Raw genomic sequence first — 21,366 nt, 5'->3', positions numbered from 1 at the left:
CTCTGCCTGGCCCTTTAAATTCAATGCATCTGTCACAGTCTATGTTTACATGTCATTTCCTATCATCCAAACATGTACCCATGTGGTCAGCAACTACAAGTTATTCAGATCTCTGCTAGCAAATATGACCATGTAATGCAATGAGGAACATAGGTTTTCTTCTAGGCTGGGACCACACACAAGCAAACATATTTCTTTCCATGTTAAAGAGGACCTTTCATGGGTTTGGGCACAGGCAGTTTTATATACTGCTGAATTCAGCGCACTGTCTGCTTTCCTGATCTGTGCCCCGAGTGAAGCGCTATCGGTACCGTAGCTGTTCACAGTCAGAAGGGCGTTCCTGACAGTTAGTCAGGTACGTCCTTCTTCAAAGCAGCGCCTATAGCGCTGTACAGTGTGAGCTGGGAGGAACGCCTCCTCCAATACTCGTCGTACGAGTACTATCAGGAGGGGAGGGGATTAGCAGCAATGTGACTTATCTTGCCATGGATTCTGCAGCTTAGTCAGCTGCGGTGTCCACGGCTGGAGAAACGCTCCTGATTAGGCCCATTCATTTGGGCCTAATCAGGAGCTGGATGCCGTGACAGAATGCCGATGCTGTATCGTTATCCCATTGCGGCTAGCCGCGTGGAATGTTCACAAGGCAGAAATGGTTTCCACCACCTTTTCCTCTGTGTGAACATACCCTAACACTACATAAACAAGGGCATATATAAGCATAGTAACAATGTTATATGGGCAGAAAAGTCAAGGCAGTACTGTAATTACTATTCCCAAAGAGCAAACACAGTATTAATAATAATAAAAAAAATCACTCTTTATTTAATCCTAACATGGTTAAAAATATCCAGCAATCCTAAAAACAAATAATAAACAGAGAGGAAGCAACATCTAATGTTACATAAAGGAGTGCTGAGACTGTATAAATCAAATAATTCTAAAATTCCCCAATGATATAATGTTATATATAGGGGAGAACATGCTGTCATTGATAGTATGATAAATAGAGTAAGTTATAAATAGATATTGTCATATGCAGCAGAAACCAAAGCCCAGTTATAAAGTAAACTATAACAATGGAGGACACAAGGATAAAAATGTATACAGACCAGCCACATTGACGACTTAAGGGTCATTATGTCTACAGAGTCTCAGCTCTACCTTATGTAACATTGGATGTTGTTTCCCCTCTTTGTGTACGATTTGTTTTTCTTTTACTATTATTAGATAATTTTAACCATGTTTGTTAACTAGAGTATTATTATTATTATTATTTTATTGTTACTGTGAGTGCTTTATAGGTATAGGGATTTTGGTATGGTCGTGGTTAGAAGGAGTTGAATGAAATGACAGTCGTTCATGCCACCAATGAAAGATTGTCTGGGCTCTAACTGCACACAACTCTCTTCCATGGCTATATTTGTGGCTGTTGTTTTCTCCATATATTTTATTTGAATTAAGTATGTTTGAATCCTCCCAAAACATATCTTCCAAGATTTGGCATCATTTTTAGAAAAATGGTGCAGATCTTGATGTGAAATATATAATTACTGTGGGTTTGCTGCAGATTTAAAGGGGTTGTCCCATCTCAATGATCCTATCTATACTGGTAGCTTATGTAAATTGAAGACTTTTCTTAAATATATTGCTTTAGAAATGCTGCTTTGTTTGCCACTTACTCATTTCTCTTGCCAGCAGGGCAGTCAGTTCAGCTAATTGCAGTTTGCTGATAAAGTCTCACTGTCGGCTTTCTAGCGGTATACAAAACCGCATGTGCCCCAAACCATGAAAGGTCCTCTTTAAGCAGGGACATTTCGGCCTAATGACCTTCACCATGCAAGATCAATGTGTGAAGTACAAGGAGCCTCCATGGCGTGGATCAAATGTGCGTTAGTGTATGCACTGCCATGTTAAGGAGGAACTGCGTCCCTCAGAGCGAGTTGTTGGGGTGGTGATTTGTTACCATGACAGCTAGGATCCTGTTCAAGGCTCCCAGACCTGTCTTTACTGAACTTCTATTACAGGATGCCACAAGCAGCCAAAATTGTACAAATGAAAGTTCTTACGCAGCTTCATACACAGAAATATAAAAAAAAAGTTACTTTTCCCAAATTTATTTATTCAATTTTTTTTTGTAAAGGTATTGAAGCATAACTATATAAACTTAGTTTTACTGTATTCGTATGGACCTGCAAAATATAGGTAGCTTGCTATTTTTGCTGCACAATACATGTTGCAAAAAGAAAACCCATAAGAAAATGGCTATGAATTTTGGAAGACAAGGAGTAATAAAGAGAAAATACAAAAATGAAAAATGACTGTGGTGGGAAGGGGTTAGTCGAAGAGGCTTTTCGGAAATCATCTCTAATAACATAAATCGCAACGTTTCTTATGCTCACTTGTTCATTTGATTATATTGAAATTTCCTTACAAGATACATAGGTATACTTTGAATTTCCTTATTTTGCAAACAAATGATATTTATTCTAAAGATATATTGAGTCGTCCTGCCTCTAGAACACGTTCCTGCTTTGATATCTGTAGAACGTACTGTTCACCTTGCAACATGAATTATGCAGAGTCTATGTGACCGCAGTAAGGGTTTCCTTTCACAGCATTGCAGTATGAGGGATCAGTCTGTTGTCAGTCATGGCTTGCTATGTTTGCCTAGGTTGCCTCTATATTATGTTCTCATAAGCTTTTTGGAATTTTCATGGTGCATGACTTACTTACAAGCTAATGTATAAATGGTGAGACGGGAGCTCATTTTACACAACAAGGATTACATTTCACTTGTAACGTTCCATAGGACCTATTAACTGGCAGCTACTGTAAGATGTTTTCTGACAACATAGGAGATATGGAGACTGTAATTGAAAGCGGAAATAACCCCCATAATAGACACCGTATAGAGTCCTATTATGCTAGACCATGGGAACACCAAAAATTGCAACAGTACTTTGTTAGAGTCCTAGAGAGAGTTGAGTCTTGTGTAAAGAGTTTACCTTATTGCTGCTAGATGGGCATTCAGAATTTGATCAAAATGTGCACTAAGAATCTAATTGTTTTTATCTATATACAGTAGGCATACTACTAATGCTGTTGATGCTTGTAGAGTTGTTGCAGTTTCTGCTGTTTGCATTTCTCTTGCAGCCATGGTAGTGTGCATTTGCACACATAGTTTGTGTTGTTTGGCAGGGCTTACTATTTTTATTTTCTGAGTTATGACGTGACCATGTACACAAAGCTTATAGTAATCCTCTGACATATATACCAGTTTACCAATCTATAGAAATTGTACATTTGAATTTTTCTGCGCAAACATCTAGTCGTATTCCTTTGTGCATAAACCTTTAGGATAATATAGCAAATAATGGTAAGCTCTGCTTTGACAGTCCAGCTCGATAACTGTTATGCTACATCAGTAAACATCATTGCAATGACCAATAGTAAGAGAATGCAAATATTAATTTATCTGTAAAAATATGTATTCCTATGTCGTTTGGAGTCAACACATTCTTTCAGTCACACTTGCCATATTAATGAGAGAAAAAAAATATGCCAGGAATGAATAGTGCCTTGGTCAAGGGAAGCAGTGTTTGGGTGGTAAGAATAGCTTTATTGTTAGCCGTACAGAGATTGGGAGGGTAATTGCTGTTTAGATGTCCTATTCTGTGTGTCTGTTTTGTTTTTAACAAGTTTGTATAGCAGTTTGAGGATGGACAATGTTCTTACTATTTGGCCTTTCTATTGTTTTTATGTTGCTTTTGGTTATTGGTTCATATTCTTTGCTGAACATAACGTTATTAAATTCCATTATGGGACTACAAAGCATTGTATATATCTATACAGACCAGCATACAAGTACAGACAGTACAAAAGTATTATTCATAAAACTTTACTGGTTGTCCAGCAGTTACACCTGTATTTTTTTTATTTTTATATACAGTTTTATAGTAGCACATGTAGTACAGGCAAATATAAGAAACTTTGTTATACATTATTTTTCTTTCTCAACTAGAAATGTATGGAGAGGTGAGGAAGGAGGAGGCTGCTGCTGGAAAACGCGCACACACACACACACACACACACACACACACACACACACATATACACACACACACACACACACACAGCTGCTAGACTCTGCTACACTGTGAGTCAGGGAATTGTTTCAATTCCCTGACTCACAAGATAAGACAAGATAAGATAAAATCTCTGCACAGAATGAGGCTGTAAATCAATTAACAGCTTTCTCCTCCTCCCCTGCACACTCCATAGACTTCTATGTGGGAGGTGAGTAGAGAGATAAAACAAACAGTCAGCGTGAAGTTAAAGGAGTTGTCCAATAACAAGGATGCTATCTATACTGCTAGTTTATGTGAATATAAGACTTTTTCTAAATAAATTGGTTTATCAAAACTGCTTTGTTTGGCCGCTATCTTAATTTATTCACTTCATTGTTGACACTGGCCCTTGGGATTATCTGCTCATTTGTCAAGTGAAGTAGCTGCCTGCTCTCAGGGGGGGTGGAGGGGCTGACAAGCAACGGAGCTCCTCATATAGGGGAGGGGGAGGTGAGAGCTCTGGGATTACTGTGCTGTCTATCTTCAGCTTTTCCACTTATCAGCTGCTTTAATTGAATTTAGCTGGTAAGGGATGAGATAAGGAGACCATTACCTCTGTGTGTAATGCAAGCTGACTCAAATCCAGCTCTGCTACATCAGTTTCCACATCAGCTTTATACTGTGGATCATAGCAGATAGAGCAAGTGAAACCCCGCCCACCAATGTGCGAGAAATCCAGGAAGTGAAGAGAGCACAGAGCCTTCAGGCTGCAGAACAAGAGTTATGGGAATGTCCCTTTAAGGAGGAAGAAAGAAGCCTAATAAGTGGAGAAGGAAATTGATTTCTTTAAAGGGAGTCTGTCTGCAGTAAATTGGTTAGAAGCCTAATCATAGTACCTTGTATAATTATGATAGCCAGTGCAATCCTCATCGAAAGTGTAAATCATTTTGTTTACCTAAAATGACTTTTTTTGTGCTGAACAATTACTTTGCTGGCCACTAGGGGTCTTCATTCCCTCTAACTTGCTTTCTACTGCCTGCTGTCACGTAGAGTCCATTTGTAGCCTGATCTGTCTGCAGCCACATCTATCCTGTGTGTCCTAAACACGCAGGTTGTGTACCTGCATTATTATTATTATTATCATTATCATCATCATCATCATCATCATCATCACTTCTGTCTGTGTGGGGATTATGAAACCATTTAGTAAAGCTATGCACACAGCTTTGACACATTGTTGCACAGTCCACACAAATATGATGCTATAGACTACAGTAATAGTATTGCCAGTGCACTGTCCAGAGTTTGTCTGGCACATGTATTTCAAGACTGCATGTATAGGAAAAACATGAGGGGAGGCTAGAACCAGTTAAGAGGGTTATCTGGTTTATAATATTAGATCTGATGGGTTCCGACACCTGGGACCCCCGTAGTCCACCTATACACTGAGAGCACAGCTCCTGGTATTGTTTACATTCTAGGAGCCATGATGCTTGCTTGCCGCAGCAGTTTTTATGGTGAGTCAATATAAATAGTCATGGGAACTATACTGTTTCAGTACAGGTGATCTGCGCAGGGCAGGTTGTTGGACCCCTGCAGATCTAATTTATAATATTCTGTAATAACCTATCATAAGGACAGGCCATCCAGATAACCCCTTTAATATTAGGGGCAATACTGTGCTTCACGTTGACTGCTCTGCTTTAGAGCAGCTGCCATCTTTAAAGACCTAGGAAAGGGTTAAAAGCTGCTGCTCCAATGAACAGTTGGAATTTATTTCTCTAGCACACAACATTCCCGAGCAATCGATGCTTTTTTTGGTGTCTGATCTGCTATTTAGTCTTTGTACGGTTAGGAAGGCGGTGATGGGCAGGAGCACTAATTATACTGTACTGGGGACTGCTAAGGGGGCATTACACAAGGAAGGAGTAATGTTGAAAAATAAAGATGGTCCGCAGTCCCTCCAGGCTCAATAAAAAAAAAAAAAATTTAATTAATTAAATTTAATACAAATTCCAAAAATATAGACAGCACAAAATGTGAAGAGTCAGAAAAAACAAACATTTTGTGCTGTCTATATTTTTGGAATTTGTATTTTTAAAATGGAGAATTAAAAGTAAAATTTTATTGAGCCTGGAGGGACTGTGGACCATCTTTATTTTTCAACATTACTTCAGCTTGAACATATGCCTCAGTGAGTCCGGAGGATACAAGGTTGTGCACCCCACCAGGACTTGGACATTGTATGGTGAGTTTCGGTTTTGCTTTCTCAATATTGACACAAGGAAGGACACTATTACTGTGCTGGGGCACAGAGGGGTGGAGCATAAGGGAATATGGACATGGTTAGGGGTATATGAATAAATTTGACCATGAGTGAAATATGGAGGGGTGTGTGTAGCAAGCAGTCCTGTGTAAATTGTGGAGTGGTGCAACATAATGAATCTAGCACAGTATTTATGACCTGTAAAGAGAATGCGTGGCCTGAAAAATGTTGTCTGCACTTCTTGAGCCACTAGACCTTTTTTTCCCTGAAAATAGTTTTTTGAATATGGCATGTATGCTTTAAGTTGCATGTTCATGGGGATTTTCAGTGGTTGGAAGTCTTACAGATTTTTGTCTACAACAAATCATATATCCAGCATTAGAAGAGCTCACTTTATTTTTAAGGTTCTAATCTTTTACTAATAAGTTATAATAAACTTTTTTTTTCGGTTTATACAATTTTTTTTGATGTTGCATAGGTAGTTCTGATTTAAAAAAAAAAAAAAAAATCACCCTATTGACCTGTGAAGCAGACAGGATCAGATTACTAGCTGTAATGCAGCGTACAAGAGGCGGAGCATGTAAAGTAATTATTAACATGAAATCATTTGACTTATGGGATGATGTACTCTTTTCCCACTGTCCATGACACACCATGCAATGCAGATAGACAGCAGGCCTGTCCGTAAACTTTCCTCAGTAATCAAGCAAAACAGGGGCCGCAGAAACACATGGCCAGGAAAACTTACGGTCAGATTTCAAGACCAAGTAACTCAGGTAAAGAGAGAGCTGTGGGAATTCATGGGTGTTGTGTAACGTGTTGTTAATAAGTACTGTCTGTTTTATGACCAAAGATATTGCATTGTATGTTTGAAAGGAGTTATCATTGACTGAAGTGAGGGTTTCTTTTCTGTTAACCTTTGTTTGGCCAAACTGAAACACGTCTTTTTGTGGTAGTTTTTGATGTAGTTTTATGAACCAAAACTAACTAGAAAGGAAAAAGCTAAACTTCTATTTTATATCCACCCCTAGCTTTGACTGAACTGCGTCAAAAAACATAGCAAACATTTTTGTGTATGTGAGTCCATCTTTTACGTTGTGTTCTGTTTATTCGGACATTCTCTTGAATGCCATGCTACCATAGTGTCCTTTGTTCACTTGAAGAAGAAACTGGTATGGTTTCGAAATGCGTGGTGTGAAAGGCTATTAATAAACGAATATTACAAGAATACAGCTGGTAAGCGCGGATCTATTTGTCCATTGGTAACTTCTATAGAAGAGTTTTCCTTGGATTGGTCTTTATTGCAATGCTACCATAGAGTAGACAGACCCTACCGTTTAACGTGTCTTTTATCTGTTAACGTTTTTTCACCGTCCACTTATATTCACAGTTTGGGGTTGCATGGACGCTCTGTGTTCAAACAAGGGCAACATCTGCATAGAATTAGCTTGTGCTCCCCACGTTTGCCTGGGTATCCTTTGGTTTCCTTCCACAAGCCAAAAATATACTGATGGGTAAATTTGCTTCCTGTGAAAATAGCTTGTTTTTGTATTGGGGATCAGCGCCTGTATGGCAGCCATTAACTCCACAACGCTCTCTGTGCTTAGAGTCCCTTGTTTTATAAGAATTTGCCATGAATATAGCAGGATACAATGTTAGTCTTGTTATTATAATTGTTTCCCTAAAATAAGAGGCAAAATCAAATGGAAAAAAAATCACTTTGGGTGATATTTATGATATTATACTGGAGTTGAACAGTACTTGGTTATTTTTTTTTTATGTGTGACTTGTCGACTAAACCTCCATTATTATGGTCAGCCCATACTATGGTAAGCTTTTTCACTAAGTAACATAGTTTAAAAGACTGAAAAAAGATACGTCCTTCCAGTTCAGTCTACTAAGCTTCAGTTTTAATCCACAGAAAGGCAAAAAACAAACAAACCATAAAGGTACAAGCCAGTATTCTTCATATTAACAAAATTCTTCCCTATGTGGAGATCAGAATAAATCTCTGAATCAATAAAGTGTTCTAGATCTTCCCCAGTGACAGACAGCAAGGTTTTACTAAGGACAGAAGTTGTCAGACTAATCTGATTTGCTTTTATGAAGAGTTGAGTAGAAGTCTGGACAGATGGGAGATTGTGGATATAGTGTTACTGGACTGACATTTGACACTGTTCCTCATAGACGTTTCATGGGTAAAATCAGTTCCATTGGCTTGGAAAATATAGTTAGTAATTGGATTGAAAACTGGTTAACGCATCGCTGTGATCAATGACTGCGCTCTCATGTGGTGTACCCCAGGGCTCAGTGCTGTGTCTCCTGTTATTTATTAATGATAGAGAAGATGGGATTAATAGCACTTTTTCTATTTTTGCAAATGACACCAAGATATGTAATATGTATGTAGGTTATAAGCAGACTTGGACAGACTGAGTGTTGCAGATGAGGTTCGGTGTGGATAAATGTAAAGTTATGTGTCTGTGTAAAAATAATCTGCATACAATTTGTCCTAGGGCAGGGCTAGCCAAACTTTTTGCAAAAAGGACCAGATTTGGTGAGGTAAAAATGTGGCAGAAACAGGGAGAACCTGGCTTTGTTCGCTTACCACTCCCGCTCACAGCCTCCTCTTCCCTCTTCAGCCTTCAATGTGATGCTGTGCCGCACATCAGGTCGCAATGAAATAATGTGCAGCACATGGCCTTTAAAGGCTGAAGAGGGAAGGGGAGGCCTGGAACAGGAGATGGGATAGGTAAATTAAGGTCCATTATCAGAACTCCACTGGCGAGCCTGCTGTGGTCAACTGTGCTGATGAGCTGCGGACCGGTGTAAATTTGAACATGGGCCACAATTGACTCTCTGGCTGGACATTGGATATGCCAGCTGGGAGAGTCACTGGTAGAGAAGGACCGAGATATACTTGTAAATCATAGATTAAAATACAGAAACACTAAAGACTGAAATATAAAAAGATAAAAAAACACCTTTACATTTGAAAAACTCATTTGATAAATAAATAAACAAACATGATAGGTATTCTCATGTGCATGTAAGTCCCCACCATCTACCCAAAAATAGTGTTATTTATCTCGCACAATGAATGCTGTAAAAAAGATAAATGCAATGTGAAAATTAACGTATTTTGGTTACCTCGCTTCCCCCCCAAAAAAATAGCAATAAAAAATGATCTAAAAGTCATACATACCAAACATTGGTACCAAAAAAAAAAGTACAACTGGCTCTGCAAAAAACAAACAAACCCTACCTTCCTCAACAAAACAGCAAAAAGGTATAGACATCAGAATACTGTGTCCCTTGGAAAATCGTTCTTTTTCAAAAAGTTCCATTTTATTTGTAAAAGAGGTAAAACATAATAAAATCAATATAAATATGATATTGCTGTAATCGTAATGACCCGCTGGACATGGTTGCCAGATCTTTTATTTCATTCAGAGTAAATGCTGTAAAAGCGAAATGCAAGCAATTATGATAAAATTGTGAGTTTTTCACATGGACCACGTAAAAACATTAATACAAGCCAATGAAAACATTATATGTACCCCAAAACGGAGCGAAATGAAAGTATAATTCGTCACACAAAGAATAAACAGTCACATACCTATGTTGACACAAAATTCATAACTTTTTTATTTTTCTAAGGGTGCATTCACACTGAGTATATGCTGACTGATTCTGAACGTTAAAGCACGTTCAGAATCAGCGCGTACAAAGCAGATCCCATTCATTTCAATGGGAGCCGGAATACGTGCGCTCCCCATTTCAACCAATAGGGAAAAAAGCAGCCCGCTCGTATGCCGGCTCCCATTGAAATGAATGGGATCTGCTTTGTACGTGCTGATTCTGAACGTGTTTTAACGTTCAGAATCAGCCAGCGTATACTCAGTATGAATGCACCCTAAGGAGAGAAAGGAACATATGAAAAAAGTCACTGAGCTTTACCATGCAAACTATTCTGTGTCCATAAAGGGTTAGAGTGAAGAAAGTAAGATATACAGTACAATGTCCATGGCCTTTGCTGATCCAGTCTACAACTTACCTCCTCATAGGAGCTGATAAGGTTACTTTAGATGGATTTGATCCTTTTATAAACTCATGGAATTTTTACATTCATTTCGTTTGAGATACTCACAACAGACTTTGCCTACTGGCCTATAGTTTCCATACATGAATGAAAGCCTTCCTATGTGAACATATCCTAAACAAAGCTTATTGTCAGGCACAACTTGCTTGTGCCGCACAGATTTGTGTATAGGATCAGATTGAAGTGTTTGCAGAGTATTATTTACAGCCTTAGTACTATTATTAGCATACATCACTGTTCATTCATTTTGTATCATCACATGCTCCTTTATATGCTTGTTGCAGGTGTGCATTTTGTTTTCTATTACATGTTGTTCCCAGGCTTTCTGCTTCTAATAATGTTTTATCATTCATTAGAGAGTTTGGGATGGAAGGCCATTTATATTAACAGGAAACAGACTAGATTGTTGTGTTTTAGTGAAATGCGCTTGCTGGCAGTGGGGCGTGCGGTTTAAATGGCTTTTCTTCAATAATATATAGGCTAGAAATCACTACATAGTTCAAAGAAGCCTTCAATTATATATCTGAAACATGTTATTGTGAAAGCTTTACTAGGGCCTGTTTAATACGCATGAGTTGTAGTCCAGTATTGAGTGGCCTCAGTTTCTAAACTGTTTTTATTGATGATGATGATGATGATATTTTTTCATTTCATGTCGGAAACCTGCTGGGAAGTTTGTTACAATTGTAGTTTGTAGAAGACCAAAGGTTGTTTATAGACATTAGAATTTCTTAGTATTTTATTGGCATAGATCAGATTGACTTAGTTTCCATGTATACCTCAGCCCCCCTCACAAATATGCAGCACATTATAGGGGTCACATTATAATTACTAGACTAGCATTGTACAAATAGGGCAGTTGGTTGGCTACTGGTGGGCTTTCAGATTCCCTTTAAAAAAATCCTCTAATATCAATTTATGGTAAAAGTATCAGATAGGCATTTACTCTCCTTTCATATCTCCCACACCAATGGTTCTATGGTCCCCCACCTGCCATTGTTTACCTTGTTACATTGTTATTATTATTGATTATTTATATAGCACCATTAATTCCATGGTGAGTTACATTTGAGGGTTCACATACAGTACACAAAATATACAAACAGATATAATACTAACAATGACCGACTGGCACAGTGGGGTAGAGGGTCCTGCCCACAAGGGCTTACAGTCTATTTACCGTTTATGCATTATGGATGTCTATATTTACGTCACTACTGCTGTCAACGATTGGTAGGCTTTGTCAATTTCAGAATACAATATATCATTTTTGCTGGCTAAATAAACAAAGACTGTTGGATTACACAGAATTGGACTGAAAAGCATTACTCTTACTGCACATTTCCTAGTTCAGAATGGTTCCCATCATTCTTGGTCCTTAGCATGGCATTCCTCTTGTTCTTAGATACCAGCATGGCATCCTTCTAAGTTGTGGCTTTCAGTCCCTAGCATTGGATCACTTTAAACGATGGTCTTTAGCATATTTCCCCACTTATCCCTTTAAATATTGGCCCAGAGCATACTCCCCTTCCAGGACCCCAGTATGACTTCATCCTTAGTCCTCAGCACAACACATCTTAACGACATTTGATAGTAGGGCTGGGTAATTATGACTTTCACGATTAATTGACCATTTTACCTCAATTACAATTAATAAAGAACTATTTTAGAACATTCTCCTTTTTACCTGCTACATCTCTTATTTATATGCCATGCCATGTCACTGAATTTTGGTGTTGGTTCTCATAGATGCAAAATAACTGAAGTAATTGATATGAACACGTTCACAACGATTAATTGAGATGATTTCCACATGTATAGTATAGAGTTGTAGTTCGCTGGAAATTTTCCCAGATCTTTCACAAACATCCAATACAAATTCAAAGGTATTCTTTCACCAGAACAGTCCCTATTGGACAGTCAGACAGTAAAGATTCATCTAAATCAGAGGTTCCCACACTTTCTGAAGGCGGGACCCACTTTTGTCAAGAATTTTGTCTGGGACTCCTCTACATGTTGGAAGTTTGAGTACTAGTACCCCTACTGATGGCAAGAATGGCATACCTTCATATCCTGTTCTCCTCAGCTACAGCTCCATGCCTAAGGAGTTTAAAGAATTGAGAATGTGAATCCATCTTGTCTGAAATTACAAAGGGCGTACATTCAGCAATCTCAAACTTGCCAGTGTACAGTAGCAACCCTAGACACTGACACCCCTCGCTCTACCACCTTAGCTGAATCCCCTTTCAACAACTACTCAGATGTTTTGGGATACTGTTGCTTCTGGTGTCCTTGTGAGAGTTGCCCAAGAATATCAGTGAATAACTTGTAGCCCACAGTTTTGGATCCATTGATGTAAATAAAGCACTTTTTTGGTTTCCTGATTGTTGCATTCATTGCTGAGATATTTGCTTTTCTCCTCATATGTTAGGGGGCGTTCACACTACCGTCGGTGTCCGACATGTAGTGTCCGCTCCTAGTGTCCGCTCAAAATCTGTCACGGACACTAGGAGCGGACATTAGATGTGTCCGTGACACCTGTCATTCACTTGAAAGGGCATCGGGTGCGTTCTTTTGCACTCCGTGCCCGTCCTTCCCTGTCCGCAAGAGAAGATGTCCGACTTCTCAAGCGGACAGAAAAACCCTGCATGCAGTTGGACATCTTCTCTTGCGGACAGGGAAGGACGGGCACGGAGTGCAAAAGAACGCACCCGATGCCCATTCAAGTGAATGACAGGTGTCACGGACACAGCTAGTGTCCGCTCCTAGTGTCCGTGACAGATTTTGAGCGGACACTAGGAGCGGACACTACATGTCGGACACCGACGGTAGTGTGAACGCTCCCTTAATGACCTATGTTTCCAGCTTCCAGTCCCTTCATCCCAACCTGCTATGTTTTTGTTTGTTTTTTTAACTGGAATTTTTATTGAAATTTTCGTGAAATACACAATAATAAAAGAAGAACTAAAGAATTGTGCCACAGCAAGTGGCCAGGTTGGTCAATAGCATCTAAACAAACATGGATGTGCATACAGAAAGAAACAATTAACGAGTAACACATAGAATATAGGGAAGACAACAAGGGAAAGAAGAGAGGAGGGTAGGAGTTGGAGACCTTGCGAAATGCAATGGGTGTCCAAGGAAGACCTTATGGCATTGAAATCCTACTATGGTTGACATGGACACGGCCAGGCCCTGTCTGTTTTAGCAGGTAGGTATTTCTTTGGTGCAATAACAATGGTGATGCCCTTGCTGCACCAAACAGATCATTATTATATCAGGAAAGAAGCCACATCTCTGCAACAAAGGACCTGATCATCAAGCAGCAAAAAGCATTTTATTCACATGAACCCTGGCTATAGGACTGTTCTTGTGACACTCCCTTTGGCATATTTCTACCAAAGTCGCTCTATTCAGAAACTTTGCCAAGTTACTTCTATAGCAAGAATACTACAGCATGCTTCAGCATTCCAGGGCCCTGATAATCCTTAGGATCCCCATGGGTACAATTGAGATCCTGAGTACAAATGCTGAGGCATAGCATCTTGGCTTTCATTATAAACAGAAACCATCTTGCAGATGTGAACGGAGCCTAAATGCATGTAACATAAGGCACTTGCAAAAGTGGGTGCATGTTGTCCGTTAGTCCTTTGCAGCATCCCTTTTTGGGTAGCGTGTTCAGTCATTCTTTGTATCAGTCATTCTTTGTATCTGGCCAACAGTTGTCATATTTGTGTTCAGGGAATGTTTTTCTCCACTACTTCTTGCTTAATTGTACAGTGCTGCGGAATATGTTGGCGCTATATAAATACATTTTATTTATTATTACTATTCTATACATTTTGGATGTGTGTATTTTAGATTTCATTTCATATATTGTGTTTTAATCCTCTCCTGAATTACTTTGGAATAAAACTCTATGCTTTCTTGGTGGTTTTTATAGGCTTTTCAGTTCAGTGGATATTGACTGCTCCTTTAAAAAGTGTCTGCGGGTGTGTTCCTTGAGCACTTTTATAACTTAGCGATGCTTGCATCATGAATTACTGTTTGCCCATTGATGAACACTGCATTGTGCTGCACAGCTGTTCTTTTTAGTGAACCCCACATCCTGTAGGCAGTAATAGTAATAGTCGGTTTCTGCAAATATAAATAAAATTCACATACTATGGTGGGTTAATAATTGTTTATGTTTTGCTTTGATCCAGGCCTCCAGCATGGAAGAGTTCATATGGGAGCAATATACTGTGACCTTGCAAAAGGTGAGTACTTGAATGTCACTTCTGTTTTTATAAGCAATTCCTAAACATAAAATGTATAACAGCCCCGTCTTAATATCTCTGGAATAGTATTATTATACCAGTGATGACTTTACCACTGTACTATGAATACAATACACATGGATCAGTTTCTTAGAATGTCAGGACACTGTTGACCTTGCTGGTTAAAGGGGTTGTTCCATGAAAAACATCCTATCTTTACTGCTAGTTTGTGTGGATTTATGACTTTTCCTAAATACATTGCTTTATCAAAACTGCTTTGTGTGGCTGCTATCTTAACCCTAGAACGCATGACGTTAAAAATACATACATTTTAAGGTATTGGGGGCCTTTTAGCCCCCATGCAAATAATATAGAAAAACACACTTAAATTACTTTCACAAGTTTATTTCAAAATTGTAAATTAAAATCTGAATAGTGGCCAAAATTTTTATTATAATGGAGCAAAAAGTTAAGCATGCAGGCCTAAAAGGCCCCAGGTATGCGTTCTAGGGTTAATTTATTTGCTTCATTGTTGACACTGTGTTTCTATGGCCACTGGGCTTATCTGCTCAGTTTCCAAGTAATGTAGCTGCCTGCTCTCAGGGGGGGAGGGAGGGGCTGAGTGCTGGGAGCAGCTCTGAGCTGTGTGTGTCTGACAAGCGCACAGAGCCTGCAGGCTGCAGAACAAGAGTTATGGGAATACCCCTTTAATATGCATATGTCATGGACTTCAGTAAAATCTAGGGCTGGCCAGTTTGTTAAAAGGATAGGATGCAGTTTGTAATATGTGTATAACCCCCCAAGGCATAAAGTCTTGAAGGGGTTAAACACCTAGGGCATAAAGATTTTTTTGTTTTGTTTTTGGGATGCGTAGTTACATTCAGATTACCTCTTCTTCTTCAAAGTTGGGAATTGTGGGGGATTGGGAATAAACAGAAATTCCACCATTGATTTTGTTTCATTTTATATAATGCTTTACATCTAGTCTATCTATCCAGCTATGGTAATACCAAATATAAATTATTTTGCTGTTTCTTATTTTTTTTTGTATTGGGAAAAAAACAAATAAATGTATCTTTTAGGTAGAAATACATATACATGTATTTTTTTTTTTTTTTAACATTTTTGAAAAATAATGCCACATTTTAAGGGGGAAAGACAATTCTGTGCATTCTAGCCAATTTTTTATTTATTTATTTATTTTTTTATGTAGATTGTGAGCCCACGTAGAGCTCACAATGTACATTTTTCCCTATCAGTATGTCTTTAAAATATGGGATGGAAATCCATGCAAACACGGGGAGAACATACAAACGCCTTGCAGATGTTTTTTTGCCCTTGGCGGGACTCCAGGGTTGCAGTGCTAACCACTGAGCCACCGTGTTGCCCCCACGCTAGTCAATTTGGTCACTAATGATCTTGCTAGTGGTGTCAAGTGCCATTATAGCTCCTCTGTCAAAGTAGTAACCGTGTATGCATGTACCATATATACTCGAGTATAAGCCGAGTTTTTCAGCACAGTTTTTTGTGCTGAAAAAGCCACCCTCGGCTTATACTCGAGTTGAGCAAAAAAAAAAAAATGACCAGCCGCAATAGTAATGTAATGGAATCTCCCATGTAATAGTGAAATAAAAAAAAAGCTCAGGGAAGGGGGCAGACAGACAACCAAAACACCCCCTCCCCTTTCCCAGCATCCAACATATACAGCACCCAAAAACTCCGACCATTTTAATTTTTGAAATTTTCCAGTAGCTGCTGCATTTTCTTCCCTCGGCTTATTCTCGAGTCAATAAGTTTTCACAGTTTTTTTGTGGTAAAATTAGGGTTCTCTGCTTATACTCGAGTATATACGGTATTTTGTTGGAACTGTACTCTGCAAATGAAGTAAATGTATTTTATGTCATTCTGTGTTGGGGGTTAAAAGATTTTGCATGTGACTGCATCAAAGCTGTGGATATGATAAGGTCCTTTCATATAGCCAGTTTTGTTTGTCGAAAGCATTGCTAAAGAATAAAACAAGATGATTGGTTTTTGTTTTAAGTAATTTTATTTGGCCAGATGGCAAGCTGTATAGGAATGAACAATTGTTTGCTTTATTGTTGGCAGCACATGCCATTACACAGGGAGATGTCTTACCAACATTTAAGATTTATCTATTCGCATAAAAGATGTAGTTGGCCAAGACATTTTTACACAAGCCGATAATTGGCTGAATAAATGTTTCCACATACACTCATTCCAAAAATTGCTGATGTAAAAAGTCCTTGGGTTTACTCCATGTGACTGGAAACAGTCTGAGCAGAGACAGATGAGACAGGTATGTAATGAAGGTCCACCTGTGTCTGGATGGTGGACAAACTGTGGAAGCTGCTTAGGCGGATCATATGATCCTATCTACAGTGGTCTGAGCTGTCCGGAGCTTTGGTACCCATAGCAATCAACCAGAGCTCAAATTTCATTTTACCACAGCAGTTTGAGAAATGAATGAGGCCCATTGTATATCCTTATCCTTCCCTGCCGGGGCGTACACTTTTTAGAGGTGAAGTAGTATTGTGCGTGAGTGCGTCCAAGAGGCTGCATTTGTTTCAGCGAAGAATAGTGGAGTACCATGTATGAATAGGCTTGTTCATAGAAACACAGGCCTGCTTTTCGGGTCCATTTATGGACATTCCCTTTCAAGCAAAAAGCAGTATGCGTGTTTTGGTGCCAAAGTGGAGTAAAAAATATAAGAAGCAAAAAGAAAAAAAATTAGAAAACCCAAGTCTTCAGACACTTGTCATTGCAGACATCTAGGAGACCCCAAGGAAATTGACTTAAAAATGATCCCAGCAACCTCACATCAGCAGAAAAATCTAGCCATACCAAATGCAAGTTGTGCAAGGGTAAAGGGGTTATCCAGGGTTAGAGGACATGGCTCCTTTTATTTCTTCCCCCTTCACGTCCTTTGTTCCCATTCAAATGATCAGGATTGAGCTTCAGTATGGTCATATGACCAGTGAACGTGAGAAGAGGAAGTGGATCTCTTTCTGCAAGAAAGCAGTCATGTTTTCTAATCCCAGATAATGCCTTTTAAAGGAGGGAATAAATAGTGTGGTGTATTGCAGTTGGCTACTGGATATGATTTTAGATGCCCATTTGGACCTTTTGAAATACACCATGTTTGATAGAGCAAGGTTCCCTCCATCTAGGTGTGTTAATTTGCAAACCAATAAGCACTGGCACACACAAAATTCTGCACCTACAGGAACTTCATGATCTAAAAATTGTCACTTATTGTGCAGCTATGGATCATGGATTCAATATATTTTGATGAAAATATGAATACCTCTCTGTGTATCTATATGTATGAATCTATACATGGATATAATACTGTACCAGTCAAAAGTTTCTACACACCTTTTCATTCTAATCTTTATTAATATACGTACCTGTCCCCAGAGCAGGGGAGGCTGGAAGCTTTGTTCTTCTGCTTCCCATACTGATGCTCCGACTATCGGTCACATGTCAGACTCCACCATACTGTGTGGATCTGCGGTCGGGGGAGCTCAGTCTCAGTGATGTCAGAGGCGGTGCTCCAATGCACTATGTAAAAGGTAATAATATTGGCTCCTGAAAAGTTGCTTCTTTATTATTTATAAAGCATATTCAAAGCAGGGGATGCACTGAAGAACTTTATTTCTTCCTGCAGAACTCATTTGATAAATAATCCAAAAATGTGAATCAATATACTGGCTCCTCTTCCCACTCTCTATGGTCCAACTAATTTCAAACCATTTCAGGCTGGGTTCACACTAGTGCTGGCTCTCCGAATGGGGGATTTTGTTCGCCTCTCCACCTGAAAAATGCTTCTCTCCGCATTCGGGCGGAAACGGTGCAGAAACCAGGCGGACCATTATAGTCTGAGTTTCGCGGGTAACCGCTTTTTTAAGTGTATTAGGTTTCCTATACTCGCCGGTCCCTGATGCTCCTGTCTCCCACTGAGGTCCTGCTGCTCTGGTGTCTTGTTTTGGCGGCAGTCCATGCTGCACGCGACACGTTGAGGCCAGTCATCAGCCTAAGTAAAGGACAGAGGATGTCACAGGTAGTCATGTCCTGTGTCCTTTCCTTAGGCCACTGAGTGGCCTTAGCCGTCACATGTGGTGGAGCTCCGGGAACAGTTGAGTATGGAGTGTGTGTGTGTGTGTGTGTGTGTGTGTTTTTTCTGTTTTGTTTTGTAACCCCCCCCCCTTGTCCTTTTGTTTAAAAATACAAACACCCCCCCCCCCCCCCGCTTATCCTAGATAACCCCTTTAATGCTTGAACGCATTAGTCTCTGAAACAAGGAGTTAAAATAATGTAAATTTCTGCTTTACAGGATAGCAAAAAAGGTTTTGGTATAGCAGTTTCTGGAGGAAAAGATAATCCACATTTTGAAAATGGAGAACCTTCTATTGTTATTTCTGATGTTCTTCCCGGTGGTCCAGCTGATGGCATCCTACAGTAAGTATTGCATTGTAAAATTGTGTTTTCCAATTAATATAATCATATGAAAATTTGTAGACAATTAAAAGCTAAACACTTTTGCAGATCTAGATAATCAAAAGATTTGCAGATTTTGAAATGGAGGGAAAAACGTAAATGCAAAAGAGAAAAATGGCCGTTCATAAAGGTGTTAAATAACACATCAGGCACTTGAAATAACTGCACAGGAGAGGCTAGAGAAATAATTCCAACTTCGCTATAATGAATGGAGCTGTGCCTATTAACAGATAAGAATTGGCCTCAATAGAGGTTGTGAAAGGGCTTATTTAATTAATGAACTTGCTGCTCTTGTTTTACAGAGAAAATGATCGCGTGGTCATGGTTAATGGAACACCTATGGATAATGTTCTGCATGCATTTGCAGTGCAACAGTTACGAAAGTGTGGAAAAACCGCTGTGATTGTAAGATTACATTCTTCTTTTCTTTCTTTCCTTGTTGAACAGACAGTGCCTTTCAGAAATCTTTGTCCTAAACTAGCTGAAAATGCCCTTATGCTGCACGAGGCACATTTGTTGAAATCAAAAAGATAATTTGTCAACCAAAGGCTCTTTTTATTCTTGTTTCCCAAGTCTTGTTTCTCGGGGAAAGGAAAAATAAAGAGACTTCTCACTTGAAGGTTTAAAAAAAAATGGCAAACTCTGAACAAGACAGAATTTGTTTGGAATGCTCACTATGTCTGTCAAGTGGAAAACATTTGCAACTAATGACTAGACTAGTAATATGGTGCCTGTTTGTCATTGTACCTGAGGAAGTTCTATTAGTGACACTCATTGTTTCTCTTTAATATACTTTAGTGTTCTTTTTACAGAATTTTTATTAAATTAAATCTATCAGTATGTTATTGGCTGCAGCGAAAAATAATTCACCCCCATAGGGTGGTCATAGGGTAAGTTGGATTGTTAAACTATGCCTTTGTGTTAACTTATCACAAGATCATTTTGCATGTTGTTTAACTTGTGATGCAGACATATGGACTTGCCAAGTCAAGAGGACATGAAAGGAAGGACACATATACTTATGTTTATAGCTCTCTTTTGTTTTAGCAGAATCACGTTTCATGAAGCATCTAAGAAGAAAATTTGTTCAATCTATAAATTTGTGTTTCCTGTTTAATATAATTTTATTCTACATATCTTTTCTCCTTCTCCTCTTCTCTGTTGAAATAGGTAGTGAAAAGACCTCGTAAGGTTCAAGTATCAGCAATAAGGCGAACTCCCTCTCCAGATTCAGATTCTAGGGCATTTGATATAATGGATGATGATGGACATCTTGATAACAGAAGTGCATACAGTGGTTACAGTGAAAGCTGGCAGAGTGGAAATGTTCGACGAAGTAGAGAATCCAGCCCAGACAGAGGCTATTCTAAGGAGCAAGAACGAGGTCGCTTGTACGACAGAGACCCAGGTTATGTTCGTGGAAGGAGTAGAGAAAGAAATCTAGATGATGACCAAGAATACAGAAGGGATAGAAGCCAAGGAAGAAGTGTTGACAGAGATGCTAGTGAAGAACGGCGATATAGGAGAGATCGAGGAAAGAGTGTGGATAGGGAGGAGTCCTTTGAACGTAGCTACAGTGGAGACTACAGTCCGGATCGAGGCAGTAACCGAAGAACTCAGCTTGATTATAGGAGTGAAAAAGAGGTGCTTCACCGCAGCCGAGATAGGCTTCAGTCTCATACCCCATCTCCTGAACCCTTCAGACAATCTGCCCAAAAGGGCCCAGAGAAGCCCATTAGTGTATTACTTTTCAAAAAGAGACAAAATGAAGGTAGGATTATATTGTAAACACATGTATGCATCTGCTAAATATATTTTAAAATGCTTTGGCGGGGTTTTTATTATAGGGGTTATTCATTTTTTTTAAATTGATCAGCTGTTTTCAGGGAACCCTGGCTCCTGGCATTGTGTATATGACTGGATCTGTACTGCTCTTTTATGAACATTGCAGTGATGTCCCATACTGCAATACTTGTGGCTGCGGCCCATGAAGACAGCTAATCTTGAGCGATTTTTGATTATAATTTTGATTTATTTCTGCTTTTGCTTTAAAAGATTCTGCTGGTGGTAAATTCCCTTTAAGGGATTCTACCACTAAATAGCTATTGTTTCTGCTTTAGACATCAGAATAGGCTTTAGAAAGGCTATTCGTCT

At 39.1% G+C, this 21,366-nt stretch overlaps 1 protein-coding gene across 3 annotated transcripts in view; it reads left to right on the top strand.

Annotated features, from left to right (window-relative positions):
- The window catches only part of TJP2 (tight junction protein 2), an 80,588-nt gene that overhangs the window by 20,990 nt on the left and 38,232 nt on the right, over window positions 1-21,366 (top strand). For all 3 annotated transcript variants that reach the window (XM_075278851.1, XM_075278837.1, XM_075278843.1), the window contains 4 exons: window positions 14,641-14,694; window positions 19,049-19,173; window positions 19,515-19,617; window positions 20,383-20,983. In XM_075278851.1, the coding sequence (XP_075134952.1) occupies window positions 14,650-14,694; window positions 19,049-19,173; window positions 19,515-19,617; window positions 20,383-20,983 (874 nt within the window). In that variant the 5' untranslated portion in view covers window positions 14,641-14,649. The remainder of the gene's footprint in view (window positions 1-14,640; window positions 14,695-19,048; window positions 19,174-19,514; window positions 19,618-20,382; window positions 20,984-21,366) is intronic.

Source organism: Leptodactylus fuscus, chromosome 1, assembly GCF_031893055.1.
Source record: "Leptodactylus fuscus isolate aLepFus1 chromosome 1, aLepFus1.hap2, whole genome shotgun sequence".
Taxonomy (NCBI): Eukaryota; Metazoa; Chordata; class Amphibia; order Anura; family Leptodactylidae; genus Leptodactylus; species Leptodactylus fuscus.
This window is presented reverse-complemented; position numbering and strand designations above follow the sequence as displayed.